Source organism: Trematomus bernacchii, unplaced genomic scaffold (genome assembly GCF_902827165.1).
Source record: "Trematomus bernacchii unplaced genomic scaffold, fTreBer1.1, whole genome shotgun sequence".
NCBI lineage: Eukaryota > Metazoa > Chordata > Actinopteri > Perciformes > Nototheniidae > Trematomus > Trematomus bernacchii.
This window is the reverse complement of record NW_022987552.1, coordinates 919,739-939,638: the sequence shown is the minus strand read 5'-3', so window position 1 is coordinate 939,638 and position 19,900 is coordinate 919,739. Positions and strand designations below refer to the sequence as shown.

Here is a 19,900-nt window from a genome sequence, read left to right as displayed (position 1 = left end):
AAATGTTTTTATTGATTTAAAAAATAGTTGTATGTATTGATTTAAATTGACATGCATCCGCTAAGAGAAATAGTCACTAGACACTTGACACAGTGGCTTTAGGCAAAGCAGAAAAAGAACACTCAAACCGAGAGATGAGTTATTATTACAACATGACTTCACTATTATTTAACAACTGTTTTTATTGGGTTCTTTTATTTGGGGTTAAGTATAGGTGAATTGCACTAATGTGGGAAGATCGTGATGTCTCCTCCGATCTGCTTTATGATATTCTTTCTCCCGCTGTGTAGATTGGGGGACCGCCGTCCTCTGTCTTCAATGTTCGACATCGCGTGAAACAGAGGATTTCATAGGCATAGTAATCATAGATAACACGGCAGGGTCCGTTACAGTTTGTTTTCATCTGATTTCAAATAAACAAAGTCTTGGCTTTCAGAATATTAAACTTGTTTCGGCAAATTTAGATGATAAATACAACTATGAAGCTTGTAACGGCATAATTACTTAAGCGGAGAACGGAGTAATTTAACGTTACAGCAGGCATAACAACAGCCGGTGTTTATTTTATTATTATATATAGTTGTTATTCATTTGTTTTAAAGCTCAATAAGGAAGATTTAAACTTTCACACACGTTGACCGGCAAAAAACTCTGCCCGGTTCCCTCGGCCCCCACCACGTTGAATAAACAGAAGAATTACATGAATTAAGGTGACTGAGGCTTTTTAACATAGACTTTTCAGTGTCCCACATACCCACATACCGTTCACCATCCCCCACCCCCCTACTGTATGTTGATTTTTGCCTACATGTAAATGGGTGGCATTTAGTACCTACCCCCCTCTGAGTGAATACCTGTTGTACCTGTCCGGGGCTAAGCCCATAGGACGATGGTCTGATGTCATCACCCTCGCACATTTGTCATATGTTTACAAAAAACGATGTTAACACTTTCTCGTTCTTAATATATGCTATATTTAGGGTCGATATGTGTTGAATTTACTTTAAAATAGCAGATCACTGTGACCGGATATAGTTTTTTCGGCTTAGTGAACGTGTGTTCCTTCCCTCCCGTTGACAATTCACGAGCGTCTAACTCCCTTCCCCCCGTCGCACCTTCTAACAGAGCCGCCCCACATATCAAATCCCAATTTAACCCCTGGCCTCTGGAGCAGAAATGAAAGAGTTTTAAAAATGTTTACGTTTTGGTAAGTTTTTAGGGAAATGTTGTAATATTGCAACGTTGGCCTTAGGTGGGAGCAGAATTTCTGTATTTCTACTCACATTGTCTGAATAAATATATTGAACAACTAAGGGTTAATTTGCAGGATTGATTGCTTACTTAGCCCTATATCAGTATATAGCATGAATAATAATCACACATCACTCATATTTGTTATGAATAATCATTTATCATTTATTAAATAGTAAGTCGCTTTGGATAAAAGCGTCAGCTAAATGCAATTTATGAAAGCCTCACTCAGGATTTTTTTACCAAGTGTAAAGTTATTTAATATATAAAGACTATATATTATTGAATTACAAGATTAGATATACTTTATTTGATCTAAAATATTGATGTGTTCAAATGCTCTTCTAAACAAAACTGTTTCTGTGAAGGAAGCGCCATCTCCTGGTTACATCCTGAAATTGAATATCTGGCAACGCCCTCTTGGAAAATAGTGGGAGGGCTTAACATTCCCAGATACTGGTCTTTGGCAGGTCTTAGGCAGGTAACTGGCAGGTAGTAGGCAGGAAGCAGTAAGCTGGAGTCTGAAATAAGATGCTCCATCTGTATAGCACACAAAATCTGCAAAATGGGTACGTTTAAAGAAGCTTACCCAAATCAAACAGTGGAAGTCAGACATGAGAAGTGAAATAATGTTGATCCAGTGGAGAAACTCCAAAATGACACGATTGAGAGCCATCAAGGTACATTTTGTAGTATAAAACAATTAAAAAAAACACAAAATCTACAAGACATGTTCATGTTTAATGATGCATTCCTTCAATATATACCGGCTTACCCAAATCACAGAGTGGAAGTCAGAAATGGGAAGTTAAATAATGTTGATCCAATGGAGGGATTTCAAAATGACATATATGAGAGTCATTAAGTTACATTTTGTGGTTTAAAACAGTAAAAAGCAACTAAAACAGGAAGGATAAGAGCTTTTTTGAAGATGCACGCACTACATCATTGTGTGTTTCATATTGATATGAGCAGAAGCAATTAGATCTGAGGCTTTTAAGTGAAAGTGAAAGAAGCTGTGAAGTGAGCAGCAAGATGTAAAAGCTGTCAGAGTTTGTTTATCAGATCTGTCAACGTGTTAGTCTCAAAACTCCTGATCTAGTTTCACAGCTCTGCTTTTTCCCAGAAGTCTTACTCACCCCGTGTGTTTGTGTCTGGCTGTTTTTCTTGTGATGTTTCCTCTGCAGGCTGAAGGTCTCGAGCAGTCGTTCTCCTCCTCGATGCTTCTTGAGGTTTCTCCGTCTCAGCCGAGTGTTTCCAGAGAGATCAGCTTCTCCTTCCCTGCAGACGTTGTTGAGGGCAGCGAGAGAGCCACAGTAACCGTCGTCGGTATGTAAACACACACAAAAAAACTTGAGTCATGACCTGCTGGGAAACAAACACAGATCCATGAGCATCTGAGGTCTTTGGATTCCTGTAAAATAACACTGGAGTCCAAACAAAAAGGGATTTAAAAATGGCCACGTCAGGCTTTTTGCCTCTAATACTGATTGTTGATCACAAAACCTACATGTTTACAAGACTACAGTTGAACACTTGATGAAATAGTTACGATACACCTTGATCCAACATGGTGGTGCAGGTATGAGTCCTTAAACCTGGGAATGAGTCAGCATTTTAGCTCTTCCTATTCGCCCGTCCTTCAGCTTTTTATGTCCTAGGGTCCTTTTGGAATGGAAATAAAATAAATGCATATTTTCAAACACACTTGCGGTGGATGAGTCCCAAAAAAGAACATTGTTTCAGGGATGAGTCAATACAGAGCTGCAGGAATGAGTCCCTAAACCCGGAAATGAGTTAGCATTTTAGCACTGACGAGACTTTGAACTTATTGTTCTGCTGGTGGATTTAAAAATGGTGGTGATGTGAAGTCATGTGACCGTGCTGTAGTTCCTTTATAGCCCAACATTAGCCACCTTTAGCTTAGCGGTGGTGACGTGAAGTCATGTGACCGTGCTTTAGTTCATTTAAGCCCCTGTCACACTGTCCCGAAATTGACACCAGATGGACACACGAATATGGAATTGTGAATTTCGCACGAAGATGGCCCCGAACCACACGAAGGCAACATTTACATTACATTTAAGACATACAACTGCCACGAAAGTAACAAAAACAATTATGTTAAAGTACTATGATACTGTACTGATATTTTCAGACTTTGTTCTTTACTTTCTCCGTCTTTATATGTAGAAGATATTAAGTTTTCTCCGTCATGTTGTTTCCATAGCAACAACAACTTCCTGTCAACTCGCCTTCAAAATAAAAGCATCTAAATAAAGCAGGAAGTTAACCTAAATTACATTTAAGACATACAACTGCAACAAAAGTAACAAAAACAATGTAATATCCTTTTCAGTTTCACAGAACACAAATTGGGTTATTTACATAATATGTTTACATGATTTTGTAACAACCAGATGGACACACGATAAAGGAAATGTTCAAATTCGGCTCTGATCGTAACAACATTTACGTGAGGCCACCTTGTCAAATCGTGTCATCTTCGTCTGATCATCGGTGCCATCGGGCATTTTTCGCCCCGATGGCACCGATGATCAGACGAAGATGACACGATTTGACAAGATGCCCTCACGGGTGCCTTACGAAGGGCAAAATGGACACACAAATTCAACACGAAAATTACCCTTCGCAAGGTCCTTCGGCAATTTTTTGGCATGCTCACGAAGTTGCTGCCGGAGCCTGAGAAACTCCACCGTTGGTCATACGATGGCTTAAGATGCCCTCACGAATGGCCCGATGTTGTTACGATCAGAGCCGAATTTGAACATTTTCTTTATCGTGTTTCCATCTGGTGTCAATTTCGGGACAGTGTGACACAGGCTTTATAGCCTAACATCAGCCGTCTTTAGCTTAGCGGAGGTGACGTGAAGTCATGTGACCGTGCTGTAGTTCTTTTTAACCAGAGGTGTGTAGTACTGTTATCTGTAAAACATGAATGTAAATTGAACGCAATTGTGACAAGAGATCAAAACCAACAATGAATTAAGATAAAATGAAACTAGCTGCAGTTAGGACATATAGATTTCATTAGTAGAAAACTTTACAGACAACACAACCCTGCAGTTTGTCAAACATACGGACTCCAGCATGTCTCAAACATTAGACACGCGTGTGCTACACATCATACATTATAATTACCAGATATATGTCCACCTGTTGAAACTCAAAGCTTTGCAGGAAGTTAGCGTGTTGTTTTTCCATGTGACAAACTTGTGCTGACATCATCCTGTACGCTCTGCATGATATTTACAACAGTGTTAGTGATGTTGGGGGTTAAGTGAGGGGTCAGCAGGAGGAAACAGCTGGTTGTAGTTTGTTGTTTAATTTGTGGAAACATGACATCAGCTGTGACATCAACTCAGCTTCATTGGGCCCTGTGCGTTGCAAAAAGTGACATTTTAGTTATAAGAAACCTTATGTGGTGTTTTATATATAGATTTACAGATTCAGTATGGCATAGTGCTGCACACATCATACAAACATATTCTTTTTTTAATGAAAAAAGTATATAAAAAGTGTCAAAAATGTGTAGTAAAGGAACATGTACAATATGTATTTCTGATATAAAGTGGAGAAGAAGGAGCAATGAGCATAACATTTAAATATAGTAAAGTAAAAATAGTACAAACATATTTTAAATCCATTGTGTTTGTCCCTATCATTGTTTTAATTATCCTATGTATTTATTTGTTTATTTATGGTATAATACAAATGTGGCCAAAAATAAGCACCCCCTAAAAATGACTGGATTTGTACTAAATGTAAGAGGTAAAAATATTCAAATTAATTTCATTGGAAAATAAATGCAACTCTTGTGGGAACAGAAACAGCCTGATAAGATTATGGGATTGATTTGTCTGATTCAACCAATGACATCACAGTATTTCTTCCACATCTAAATATTTGTGTAGCTAATCATCTGATGAAACCTCTTCCTATCCTCAGCCTGAGGTGATGTTTATTCCCCTCAGGAAACATTATTGCTTCTCCGTAATGTCTGATGTATCTGTAGTCACGTGATATTTTCTAGCATCTGGACTACTTATGGTGTAAATGTTGTGGGGGAAACTTCTGAAGCATTTGGAGTCAGGACTCAGAGAGACACGAGGAGAGCAGGAGCTTTGATGGCAAACACTGACGGTTTATTTGGAGTTACGGCCAGAGAATTGACAAGACATGTGGTGTGTCACGAGTTGACACAGCGGATGCCAAAACCAATTCTGAAGAACTCTTTCTGTAGCTCGAGGTTTTAACTAGTTCAGAGTGTAATAATCAACATTCTTCGTCAGTGAGACTAAACAAATATGGACCCTGAATCTAACTAGAGCTCTCGTCCATAGAAAAGAATGTGCGCCAGGGAACCTACGTCCCTGAACAGTAAACTACCTCATGGCGGCTTGTGCTCTGTCATAGACTGGCAACAACAATGCTCCCAAGCTGCTCCTCCTTAAGAGAGATAGCAGCAATACCCAAGCTCCTCCCCCTTAAGAGAGATAGCAGCACTACCCAAGCTCCTCCCCCTTAAGAGAGATAGCAGCAATACCCAAGCTCCTCCCCCTTAAGAGAGATAGCAGCAATACCCAAGCTCCTCCCCCTTAAGAGAGATAGCAGCAATACCCAAGCTCCTCCCCCTTAAGAGAGATAGCAGCAATACCCAAGCTCCTCCCCCTTAAGAGAGATAGCAGCAATACCCAAGCTCCTCCCCCTTAAGAGAGATAGCAGCAATACCCAAGCTCCTCCTCCTTAAGAGAGATAGCAGCAATACCCAAGCTCCTCCCCCTTAAGAGAGATAGCAGCACTACCCAAGGCCGTAGACCTATGCCATGGGAAAGAGACAGTGAGAGGAGAAAACGATGAACTGGGTCGAAGGTTGAATACCGAAGCAAATTATTCCCTAACAAATGCATTATCTTTTTAATGTATACACCTATTGCACGTCTGTCCGTCCTGGGAGAGGGATCCTCCTCTGTTGCTTTCCTCCAGGTTGCTTTGGGAGTGTTTCATAGTTTTGTGTCGTCTTCATATTATGTAAAAAACTTGAATCCCCCTAAGACAAATCGTCCCACTTTCCAATTGTCTTTATTCCTTTTGTATCCACATGTACAAGCTCAAACAGAAAAAAGACAACACAAAAAAACTACCCAAAAACAGTGACACGTGAACATTAAATTACATCACTGCTAAATGAGATCATTTACTACCAAAGACACTGACATGATGACACTTACAGTATAGAAGTACAGTAAAGTAAAGAAGTACAAAAATACAAACATATATAAATACAATTAATATAATTGACTCTTCCTCTCTGTTGAGTTCTTGAGACATATCCTCATTTTTCAGAATATGCATGAAATGATCCAAAATGAAATAAAGGCCTTTTGCTTTCCTTTAACCTCTTAAGCCCGGCGATCCCCCCATTGGACCCCTCCCACTTTTTTTTTTTTAGATAATGTCTCAGGGCTTCTTAAATTTATGAAACTATTAATGTGTAGCACTCTCATAATAATAATAATCTCAGCTAACTGAAGATATGAACCATTTTTAGCTAAAAAAAACACAAGAGTAATACCAAGCCTTAGAATTAGCATTTTGCGAAAAAATGCTAACTAATGCTAACAGAGTTTTGCACAGCACTCACTCTCAAAATGCACTTATTACTTATCGTAACTGCACAAACAAGATATCCGATTAAAGCTGAGACTCCACATATTCCATACATGTAGTGTCATCACTGTACGACCCCGAATTTGCGGAGCTTTCAGCCAGAAAAGAGAAAGTAAACAACATCCGGTTTCAAAAATATTACAATAATTACATCTTACCTTTTTTGATTTGTGATCAAAAGTTGTGTTCAACGGAATAAAAACGCCGCTCAAGGTTAATCCAATGTCTCTTTGTCACGTAGAATTTTTTACTGATAATCCATCATCATATTTATGGCAATAAACTGCGTATAAAGTTTTGCAGTCAAGGCTTGTACTTTCAGATGTGCTTCGTTTGTTTCTCTATTACCTCCGCAATGGTAATGTTTACGTAGATTTTGGAACTGCCCATCGGATTCTATTGGATCTAATGGTTAAGAAAAAGGTGTAAATCACTCAAATCGACCAATGGGTTCCATAGATATGGTCCTGCGTAAAGTATGAATTGTGAATGCCAGCGGCACACACATTACGCAGCAGACTCTACGCAGTGTTTACTACGTAAAGAAGAGGAATTGCAGCAGGACCCAGAGCGCAGAGCGGACAGCAGATAACGGAGCAGACTACAAGATTGGCGTTTAGGACTTTTGCTATACTTGCTCTATACTTGTAATAATGGCTTGCAGGAAAGAGATGCTTACGACTTTACAGGCAATGGAAATGGTGACTAATGCTGACAGCGATGCAGACATGTTACCTGTTGATTCTGAGTCAGACGACGAGGACCTCTTGCAGCCAGAACGGAACCCGGAGCGTTGTGACTCTGATGATGAAATTCCACCACGGGAAAGGTATGTAATCTCTCTGTTTTTATCTATTACTTAGTTATTTGGTGTACGATTATTCATATAGTTAATAAATAATAATACAGCGCTATAATAAAACTATTATTTTCTGCCTTGCTCATGAGAGTAACAGCTGGCGAAATTACAGCCTCGCCTACTGATTTTAATTTAACCATATATCGATCGTCGATTTCAAATGTGTGTTCTAAAATGGTGTTTATAAATGACTATTATCATTATTATAAGCAAGACAATAAATGGCAAAAATATGTAGAAAATAAACGTATTTAGTTGGAGTTTAGTTCTGTGGGAACATCATTTTTAGGAGACAGGGTTGGCATGTTTACTGCCAAGGAAACAGGAATTACAGGAATTAATCTAATCTCTTGGTTTTTCCACATTTCTTTTCAAAGTGATGTAGATGAGAATGAAATGGCTCTATAGTCACTAGATGTGTTGCCTTCACACATTCAAAATGGCATGTTTACTGCCAAGGAAACAGGAATTACAGGAATTAATCTAATCTCTTTGTTTTTCCACATTTCTTTTCATAGTGATGGAGATGAGGATGAAATGGCTTCACCACTGCCTACTTTCACCCAGCCCACACCTGCCACACCTGCCTCACCATCACATTCCTCCAGAAAGAGATCTGCACCAGTATTGGCCACTCAGCCTGCATCCAAAAAGCCCTCACTTCCAAAGCTACCATCGTCTGGTTTCTACCAGCTTTCTGCAGCGTCAGATGCATCTGTCAACCAAAGGAAGCGTGGCCGAGGTGGGGCTCCCGCTCCTCAGCCAGGAAAAGGAAAAGCAATGTGTAAAACGCAGGAAGCGTGGCCGAGGTTCTTCCTCTTCCAGAATGACAGAAGAAGAACTCGGGTGGCACAACAGAGAGGAGAATGACCAAACACCAGAGCCACTGAATTTCACACCAGCCAGGGTCCCAGGCCCAGCGCTCGACCCCACTGTAGTGAGTTATCCGAGCGGCCCACCTCGGTGCCGCAAGTAAATACCGCGAGAGGAGATTGTCGGGGGGGGGGGGGGGGGGGGGGGGGGTGCTAGTGACTTATCCGAGCGGCCCACATCGTCCGACCGGCCCACTTCAGTACCGGCCCATCGGGATTCGTCCCGAACGTCCCGATGGCCAGTCCGCCCCTGCCAGCAGGACAAAGCCACACACCCAGAAGACTTTCAGGGAGCAGCTTGCTGCAGAAATGTTGGAATTTGGAACACCTCCACCCTCCCCCCCCACCACCCCCACCACCACTCACATGCGGGCCCAAGTTTTATGGGAAAGATGTCCGGATCAGGAAGAACTGCAGGAACTGCCATGATGCTGGCAAAAAGAAGGTGAAGACAGCTGTGTACTGCAGGAAGTGTGAGGTCCCTCTGTGCTTCACTTCCAAAAAAAATTGTTACGAGGAATGGCATGCTAAGTTGTAAAGTTTTAAATAAATCTGCTCCAGTTGGAGTCAAACTTCATTTTGTATATATTTTTTTATTTTTTATTTTTTTTTACAACAGTTGTATTTGGATGGAATGAATACCTATAGTGATAATTCAAGGTAATAAAATGATTTTTACAGTGAAAAAGGTCAAATGGAACTGATGGTTCCCAAATTACCCAGAGGTGAGTCCGCCTGGACTTTATTTTTCTAAATCTCTCTAAAAAGGTCAAATTTATCTTGTTTTGCATCAATCTTGATACAGGGTACTTATTATATTTTGTACTTTGGATTCCTAAAGCTTTTAGTCTACTAACCCATCATCCAAGGGTGGTTTTCACTATCTGTAATGGTTTTTTTTTAGGCGGAGATAGAATTTACATGTTTTTACTATGTTCCATATGAATTTATTTTAAAATAAAAACATCTATATTGATTTCTGACACTACTTCATCCAACTCGCAGATGTAACCTTGCTTTGAGAAAAAAGATTATTAATTTCCCCCTTTTAGAAGTGAAGATATAGTCTTTGTTGTGTAAGTGGCATTTTCGAGCCTGAAAGCTGAAAAACAGGCTCAGGGCTTAACAGGTTAAGAGTGTAAGTGATTTTCTCATCACCCTGAGCCTCATTTTTCCATGAAAGAGCTATGAGACACTTAGCATGGAGGTGGCACATAACAATTAAAGCTTCCTATTTTTTGTGGGGATGTTAAGAGTAGTTGGATTAATTACCACTATAAAAAAGGTTATGAAAGGGTAGTTTTAGACTTAGCATCTTGTCTATGCGTCGAATCTCTCGAAACAACGTCCCTTTTCTGATGTCGACACTTAATGCACAGGAATGCTATTGTCAAATGTATGTAATCTGACTGGGGTGCGTTATATTAGCATTAGCATTCTGGGCTTTCTGGATAACCCTTGATGGATGTTCTCTCTGTGATGAAGGGGATATTCTCGGCCCGTCCATCAGCGGTCTCGGTTCTCTGATCCAGCTGCCGTCCGGATGCGGGGAACAGAACATGATCCACTTCGCTCCGAACATCTTCGTCCTGCAGTATCTGAACGCTGTGGGGCGGGCGGACCCTGAGACCACCACCAGAGCCACTGACTTCATGAGGAAGGGTAAACACGGTTCCTAAGAGTTTTTGTCTTTTGTTTTTAGCTGTTAAGGTTATTTGTATAGTTACATTTAAATTTAATTTAAAATATTTTATTCCATTCTATTTCAATGTAAATGCTGCTATATTTGAGTTTATTATATTTTTTATTATTTTCTTATGTTATTATAGTTTTCTTAAAATAGTTCTCTATCTGTGAAAAAATATATAATATATATAACCAATAAAAACAGGGGATGTGTGATCTTGTTCTCTGTTCAATGACACTACAGTTGATTCTAATCTAACGTATGCACCAATTATTTCCATGTGGCAATAAACCTGATTGTGATTGTGATGTTCTGCAGGTTACGAGGGAGAGCTGTCCTATCAGAGAGACGACGGCTCCTTCAGTGCGTTTGGAGACAGGGACTCCTCTGGAAGCACCTGGTGAGTCTAAAGTTCTTCATATCTGCAGCATAAAGAACATGAACGCCTCCTCAACAGACTCTCATATTAAAGATCTCCTAAGATCACATACAGAGCATCAACTAGTTCCTGAACAGTGTCCTTCACATGCTGATATCCAAGAGAGGGAGTTACACAGTCACAAGATGGAGGAATAGAAAGCAGTATTCAATGTTTACTTCAGATTAGCTCCACGTCAGAAATGAGCATGCTTGTCATATGTCTATCTCCATAGAGGCTGAATCATCATGTTAATCACATAGCTATCATATGCCTAAAACAGTCCTGATGCTCTTCTTGGTAATCATACATCCTGTCATGTACACAGCTACAGTTGGGATACCTTTGTTATCATGTTACTCTCATATTGAAAGAGTACACGGAGTATTTTTCCAACATAATCCATCCTCTCTCTCCCCAGGCTCTCAGCGTTCGTGCTGCGATGTTTCCTTCAGGCGCGGCCCTTCATCAGCATCGACCCCCACGTGCTGCAGAGAGCTGCTGTTTGGCTGAGGGCCCAGCAGGGGACGGATGGGAGATACCTGGAGCCGGGGAGGGTGATTCACTCCGAGCTGCAAGGAGGCCTCGATGGCCCCGTCTCCCTCACTGCCTACGTTTTAATCGCTCTGCTGGAAGACAGCGACATCAGGGTGAGAGGAGAAACACTTGTGATCAGGGGTCGAGTTATAATCTGAGCGTTATGGGACGCGAAGATAAATATATCAATAACAGCCGGGTAATAACGTGATTAACGGGTGATATTTATAAGAGAGAGAGAGAGAGAGAGAGAGAGAGAGAGAGAGAGAGAGAGAGAGAGAGAGAGAGAGAGAGAGAGAGAGAGACCCCTCACTGCTCTTTACTTGGTCCAACACACACATACACACACACACACACCAGCAGCCCACTTCTTGCTACAATCTTAAATATGAAAACATTCAACTACACACACCAAATCACATCATCTTACCCAATGTAAAGTGGCCTTGTTTTTGGCGGCATGCTAGCTCGTCTGCTAGCCTACTTTCTTGAGAATACGATGCGTAGTTCTTTTGGAAAATATGTTTTTCTTTTAGCCTATTTACCTCGTTAACGTAAATAATACATGCATTATTTGTGATTAAAATAATGGTTGTTGGTAATGTATTAGCGACCCCCACAGATGTATGATTGCACTGCTTTCATAGGAGCTCATACGCCTCCTTATGGGAGCTCAGACCCTCCTTAGCTCCCATTGGCTCCCACATAACTCCAACCCTGCTTGTGATGATTTCTGTAACGGTCCCTGCTAACCCTGCTCTCCTGCTTCTCCTCATTCAGTTTTCTGGTGCCTTGTCTTTGTCTGTCTCTGATATAAGATGTTGCATGCTTCCTCACACTGTGTCCTCATGCCTTGCTGCTGCCCTGCTCTCTGTCTCACAGGCTGAGTACAGCGGTCAGGTATCTTCTGCTCTGATATAAGATGTTTCTGCTGCTGCCCTGCTCTCTGTCTTGCAGGCTGATCACAGCGGTCAGGTATCTTCTGCTCTGATATAAGATGTTGCATGCTTCCTCACACTGTGTCCTCATGCCTTGCGGTTGCCCTGCTCCTTGTCTCACAGGCTGAGTACAGCGGTCAGGTATCTTCTGCTCTGATATTCCTGGAGACTCGTCTGGCTCTCGGTGTTTCCAGTAACTACAGCCTCAGTCTGCTCTGCTACGCCCTCGCTCTGTCCAACAGCTCCACCGCAGAGACGGCTCTCAGCCAGCTGATTGGACGAGCTGAGATGAGAGGTACCATATATGTATATATGATCATTTTAATTAATTTCTTATTTTAAAGTTACTTAACTTTGTATAATTGTATTTGTATCTTTGATTTGATCTTTAATTGTATTCTTACGCATGCTTCTTAGGTAACATTAAACTGTCTTTGGCTCTTTTCTGCTGTAACAATGTGAATGTCCCCTCTGTGGGACTAATAAAGTTATTCTGATTCTGATTATTAAAAAAGCCTCCTCACTCTTTCTCTCCTCTGTGAATAGACGGAGTCCCGATGTGGTCTTCGTCTGATGCCGGCGTGTCTTCATCGTGGCAACCTCGCTCCGCCGACATCGAGATGTTGTCGTACGTTCTGCTGACTCAGCACAAACTGGGCCTCATCGCAGACGGGATAAAGATCATGAAGTGGCTCGGCACTCAGAGGAATCACCTGGGGGGATACGGGACCACGCAGGTGAGATACTAAACCCCTAAAGATATCAACACAATCAGCGAGTTCATCCACTAACGAGTACTCGGTGTGTCAAAGCCTGATATATCTTCTTCTTCTGTGCCTTAAAGCTCCACATATTGTCCCAAAACTATTAAAAACACATCGTTGTTGCACCGTGAACACACACACTGTCCTGCTGACACAAATACTCACAGGAGCACAAAATGTAGATTAATACGCAGCTGAAAATAGTCCCTAAAATATACTCTCTTGAGCCCCAACTGTGGATTGATCCGTATCTAAAAATAATTCCCAACAAACACTCATTGGAGCACCAAATGTGAATTATTTACATGTTTACCAGATGATGGATTTTGGTCTGGATCATAAGTTATCCAAGAAACAAACTGAGCAAATGTAGTCGAGAAACACAGATTTTTTAATGTGAAACGGCTTTCTTCGCGGTTTTTATGGTTTCAATGAGCGACAGAACGATTTGTGTCTTGGGAGGTCTGGATCTTAACTTATCCAAGTAGAGAAAGACGAGAACACTGATTATTTTTTATGTGAAACGTCTTCATTCAGGGTTTTTAGAGTCAGAAGATGACACATGGTGCGTTGAAGGCCTAACAACACACACGTGTTTCCTCATGAAGGACACGATACAAACATCTCCAGTAAAAACCAAATGAGCATTCCTGGAAAATAAAAGTGAGAAATTCCCATCCGTGTCACTGCAACAGGAGTCTGTGGTTTGTGTCATCAGAAGGAAAATGTGGCCGTCTGGGCATGTGGTGAATGCACACTGCAACCCTGACACACACACGCACGCACGCACACACACACACACACACACACACACACACACACACACACACACACACACACACACACACACACACACACACACACACACACACACACACACACACACACACACACACACTGAAATGACAGATGCTACAAGCTCAGATCTAAATATTGTGTCAGTGGCTCCATTGAATGAAGCTTCTTCTCAGGCTTTGTCGGCCAAAAAATGACTGTATTTGTCCTCATAAACAGATGCACAGATGTGGGCATAAACACACAAAATGACACAGCTGTAAGCAGGAAGTGAGCGGTGGGAATCAAAGAGCGTCAGCGGCTGAAGTTTTTTGGAGCAGATGTGTCATGTGTAATGGTGTTTCCTCTCTCTCAGGACACGGTGGTGGCTCTGCAGGCTTTGTCCACGTTTGCAGCTGGAAGGTCTCACGACATTGACCTCGTCGTCACTGTGGAAACAGACAACTCTACCCCTGGCGCCTCCTTCAACATCAACCAGGAAAACTACCTGCTGCATCAGAGCCAGGAGGTACACAAGAGTCAGCATTTTAGCACTAACTGTCCCCTCTTCAGTGGTTTTTTGAACCTTTCTTTTGGTTGTTAGCCAGAAATAAGAGATTTTAATTCTATGACATAAAGTACGTCAGTAAATACCCCACTGGTGGATTTAAAAACGGCGGTTGCTAACAAGTGTCAAAATGAGACGACTAAAAATCTTCACGCCCAACATTAGCCTCCTTTAGCTTAGCGGTGGTGACGTGAAACCATGTGACCGTGCTGTAGTTCCTTTATAGCCCAACATTAACCACCTTTAGCTTAGCGGTGGTGACGTGAAGTAATGTGACCGTGCTGTAGTTCCTTTATAGCCCAAGATTAACCTCCTTTAGCTTAGCGGTGGTGACGTGAAGTCATGTGACCGTGCTGTAGTTCCTTTATAGCCCAACATTAGCCTCCTTTAGCTTAGCGGTGGTAACGTGAAGTCATGTGACCGTGCTGTAGTTCCTTTATAGCCCAACATTAGCCTCCTTTAGCTTAGCGGTGGTGACGTGAAGTCATGTGACCGTGCTGTAGTTCCTTTATAGCCCAACATTAGCCACCTTTAGCTTAGCGGTGGTGACGTGAAGTCATGTGACCGTGCTGTAGTTCCTTTATAGCCCAACATTAGCCACCTTTAGCTTAGCGGTGGTGACGTGAAACCATGTGACCTAGCTGTAGTTCCTTTATAGCCCAACATTAACCCAGGGCTGCCAACATTTGAGTTCAGCTTGGAGTGAGATTTTTTTTTTGGTGAACCGAAAAAAGAAACGTTCATGTGTACAGTGTTACAAATGTATTGAATATGTACAAACTAGGGTTTCCCATTAATGTACCGGGTGCTACAGTGGAATACGCACATACACAGTGTACCCGCGACTCTTACAATCAAGTGCTATTTTATAAGTGGAGGGGGGGTCCTCACCTCCTCTAGGGGGGTCCGGGGGCATGCTCCCCCTGGAAGATTTTTTTTTAAATATTGAAGTTAAATGCATCAATCTGGTGCACTTTGAGAGCAAAATAAATTTATGGATACATCTCTCAACACCCATATGAAACAGAACTGTAAACAGATTTTCTTTTTCTTTATGGATATTTTACAAATCACTCCGCTTTCAAACTGTATTCTTGTTTTACTGTCATATAGTATTTCATAACTGTTTTTCATTTATTCTCATAAATGGTGACCAAAACGTTTGAGACCCACTGAGATAACTGGACTAAAGTTAACTATCTAAACAATCAGAGAGTCCCTTACCTCACTGAGCTGTAGTTATCTCTCTCAGTCTGACAGCAGAGAGCTCTCCTCTCCTTGTTTTAGAAACAGCTTCTAATATCCGTTAGCGCAGCTAGCTAACCAGATGCTAACAACAACAATGCAAATAGTGAATTCGGTAGAAATATACTGTATAATAGTAAAGTTATTCAAGATAATGCCATATTTATTGAAGATTTACATTATAAACATTCCCCAAAATTCTTCAAAAGCATATTCTTCCAAACTCCTTGCTGTAGTATGACCACCAGGAGACTATTGATGTGTGTAGTGAGTTAGTAATATACTGTATAATAGTGAATATTATTGTATTCTCTTTTTTCGGAGTTGCACTTTGCAGACGGTCTCTGAGCACTCGTTTCTTCTCCGGCTGCGGATAGAGACCAATGTAATGTGCCCAGCTCGGAGGACGGCGCGTATTGGCTTTTTTTGATCAAAATGTGATTGTAGTTCGTTGTCCTTACCACGGTACTTAGGAGACGTCATTTGTGTCTGAATAACGTTTTGTTCATGAGTTATTGATCCGTGAAATCCGAATCTCCCAATATCGTTCCAACTTCACTGAACTAAGCCAGAAGACCGTCTCATTTCGTAGACCGCTCGGTTTGCTGTTCCTTCACTTTATTTTTATATACATTTATTTTGGACGGAAACTTAGCGTGAGGAAAGGCATGTGTGGCGTGAGTGCGTGAGATATGGGTTAATTGCGTGACTCTCACGCTCAATGCTCAAGGTTCAAGGTTCAAGGTTCTTTATTGTCAATCTGACATAGCTACAGAGTAATTATGCAGTTGAAAATCTTATGTCACAGGCTTCTCCAACAATGCAACATAATAACATAACATAATAACAATAAGAGCAAGAGCAATACAAAAATAATAATAGTTATAAAAATGAAATAAAGTTATGATGTGGAATAGTGCAGTATGAGTCTATATACAAGTTATTGGAATGATATATATATATTAGGTATTAGATACATACTACTGAGTAGCAGTTGAATGTTTGAAGTTGTTTCAACAGTTCAATTTTTTAACAGTCTCACTGCCCGCGGGAAGAAACTGTCTCCGAATCTTCTTGTCCTTGCCAGGATGCTGCGGTAACATCTGCCAGACGGCAACAGAAAGAACAGTTTGTGGCTGGGGTGATGGGGGTCTTTGATAATCCGTAGTGATTTCTTCCTGAGCCGCTGGGAGTAAAGGTCCTCCATGGATGGCAGCTCCGTCCTGGTGATGTGCTGTGCAGTTTTCACCACCCTCTGTAAAGCCTTACGATCGAGGTCGGTGCAGCTGCCGTACCAGGCCGTCATGCTGCCAGTGAGGATACTCTCTATCGTGCACCTGTAGAAGTTGCAGAGTATCCTGGAACCTCAACCTGCGGAGGAAGAAGAGCCGCTGTCGAGCTTTCTTGGTGATGGTGGTGGTGTGAAGAGACCATGTCAGGTCCTCAGTGATGTGGACCCCAAGGAACCTGAAGCTTTTGACTCTCTCCACCGTAGTCCCATTGATGGCGATGGGGGCGTGTCCCTCTCCCTGCTGCTTCCTGTAGTCCACAATCAGCTCCTTTGTTTTGCTGATGTTGAGATGCGTGAGTGTTGGCAGCCCTGATTAACCACCTTTAGCTTAGCGGTGGTGACGTGAAGTCATGTGACCGTGCTGTAGTTCCTTTATAGCCCAACATTAGCCATCTTTAGCTTAGCGGTGGTGACGTGAAACCATGTGACCGTGCTGTAGTTCCTTTATAGCCCAACATTAGCCACCTTTAGCTTAGCGGTGGTGACGTGAAGTCATGTGACCGTGCTGTAGTTCCTTTATAGCCCAACATTAGCTGTATTATATAACTCAGCAATCTGTAATATTTTGTTTAATTTCAGATTGAAACCATGGAGATTCTGAGCCTGCAGGTGTCTGCTGAAGGTCAAGGACTCGCCCTGTTTCAGGTACCAACACAACACAACAAACAATTGTTAAAAAAATAGATCATACCACAAAACCAAAATGAACAGGAACATAAATGAATCAATCTATAATGCAAACGATGTGCAGATAACAAGGGTTGTTTCACTCGTGCTTATCAGGAATCAACACACAAATGCTTAGAAAAAAGTCAAATTCTTAGAAAACGTTCAGTTCTGAAAAAAGTTAAAATGTTGAAAAAAAAGTCAAATTAAAAATCGCTAAAAAGGTTTTTAATGTTTTAATAATTTCTTCAGTATGTGTACCTGAACAAACTGCAGTCACATGACCTCCTCTCACGATTATCTTATAGTCAGTGATCTGTTTATAAATCCTCAACTCATAGTGTAACCTCTTCTGCAGTGTGTACGTTTCTCGTTAAACATAATCACATTGTCCTCTACTGTAATTGCACTTCTCCCTCAGCTGAACGTGTTCTACAACATCAGGAGTGACGGGACGATGATGATGAAGAGGAGGAGGCGAAATGCCGAAGATCACGAGGCGTTTCATCTTTATGTGGAGCTGTTTGATCCCGAGATGAACTCTGCACAACTGTTGATCTGCAGCAGGTGAGACTTGTCGTGTCAAATGATCATATAATCTTTTAAAACATATAGTCTTATACTCTGATTGCCGACTGCAGACAGACAGTGGGTTTTAAGGTGCACAATTGTGTCAGAGTTTCAGAGCTGATTCCTCACTAACCAGGTGTTTAATTGATTGATTGGTTAATTGGATTTCTGCAGCCTGTCGGAGTCTCTGGGTATGTTTTCCACTGGGATGGTGCTCCTGGAGGTGGGTTTGCTGAGCGGTTTCGCCCTGCAGCAAGACGGCCTGCAGACCGATAACTTAATAAAGAAAGTGGAGACGCAGCCGGGGAAAGTCATCCTGTACCTGGACTCTGTGAGTGTTTTCTGTGACACACTGCAGCACAAACACACTGCACTCGTGATGACTGAGAGATTCAATATTTAAATGTGTTTCCAGATGACGGCAGAAGAGGAGTGTTTCACCATCCCTCTGGTCCTGGAGTATAAAGTGGGAAAGGTCCAGGAAGCAAGCGTGGTCATCTACAGTTATTACGAACCAAGTAAGAGCATTCACAATACTGACACTACATACTGATATACACCTGAACATCAGCAGGAGAGGACTCTTTAAAGTAGAGACACTACATACTGATATACACCTGAACATCAGCAGGAGAGGACTCTTTAAAGTAGAGACACTACATACTGATATACACCTGAACATCAGCAGGAGAGGACTCTTTAAAGTAGAGACACTACATACTGATATACACCTGAACATCAGCAAGAGAGGACTCTTTAAAGTAGAGACAATACATACTGATATACACCTGAACATCAGCAGGAGAGGACTCTTTAAAGTAGAGACACTACATACTGATACATACCTGAACATCAGCAGGAGAGGACTCTTTAAAGTAGAGACACTACATACTGATATACACCTGAACATCAGCAGGAGAGGACTCTTTAAAGTAGAGACACTACATACTGATATACACCTGAACATCAGCAGGAGAGGACTCTTTAAAATAGAGACACTACATACTGATATACACCTGAACATCAGCAGGAGAGGACTCTTTAAAGTAGAGACACTACATACTGATATACACCTGAACATCAGCAGGAGAGGACTCTTTAAAGTAGAGACACTACATACTGATATACACCTGAACATCAGCAGGAGAGGACTCTTTAAAGTAGAGACACTACATACTGATATACACCTGAACATCAGCAGGAGAGGACTCTTTAAAGTAGAGACACTACATACTGATATACACTTAAGTATCCAGTTTTCTCTATTCATCAACTCACTCTCACCTCTGACCTCTGACCCCTCTCTCTAAGGACTAAGGACGGTGAGGACGTATCGGTCCGAGTGGAGAGGAAACATGTCGACCTGCTCCTTCTGTGGAGAGGACTGTGATCAGTGCAGACCTCAGGAAACTGATGACGGCAGCATTTTTTCCAGCCACGGCCATAACCTCCTGATGAGCAGCTCATATCCTGCTCTGCTCCTCCTCCTCATCATCACCATCTTCAGCGTGTAGAGAAAGGTCTAGTTTGTGGAGTTCAAAATGTAAAATGTGTAAACAACTTGTTTTTAAAGAAATGCCTTGGTTACAGTCGTCTGATAACATACATATTAACGGTGTTTAACTTCTGTAAAATGACCTTAGCTTAAATCTGTAGAAACTTTGATGATGCAGTGAACTGATGAAGCTGTTAATCATTTTCAAATGTCTTATGGTTATATTTGTTTTATGTTAAAATGAAATTAGTGAGTGAGTAGTGTAATGCCAAAC

The 19,900-nt window shown here is 41.5% G+C and overlaps 1 protein-coding gene across 1 annotated transcript in view; it reads left to right on the top strand.

Annotated features, from left to right (window-relative positions):
• The window catches only part of LOC117477171 (CD109 antigen-like), a 44,865-nt gene extending 25,220 nt beyond the window's left edge, over window positions 1-19,645 (top strand). The window contains 12 exon segments of the mRNA XM_034123818.1: window positions 2,439-2,580; window positions 10,159-10,335; window positions 10,679-10,760; window positions 11,200-11,428; window positions 12,377-12,548; window positions 12,800-12,990; window positions 14,168-14,320; window positions 17,475-17,540; window positions 17,983-18,128; window positions 18,306-18,462; window positions 18,547-18,649; window positions 19,443-19,645. Coding sequence (XP_033979709.1) covers window positions 2,439-2,580; window positions 10,159-10,335; window positions 10,679-10,760; window positions 11,200-11,428; window positions 12,377-12,548; window positions 12,800-12,990; window positions 14,168-14,320; window positions 17,475-17,540; window positions 17,983-18,128; window positions 18,306-18,462; window positions 18,547-18,649; window positions 19,443-19,645 — 1,821 coding nt within the window.
• Window positions 19,646-19,900: the final 255 nt, after the last annotated feature.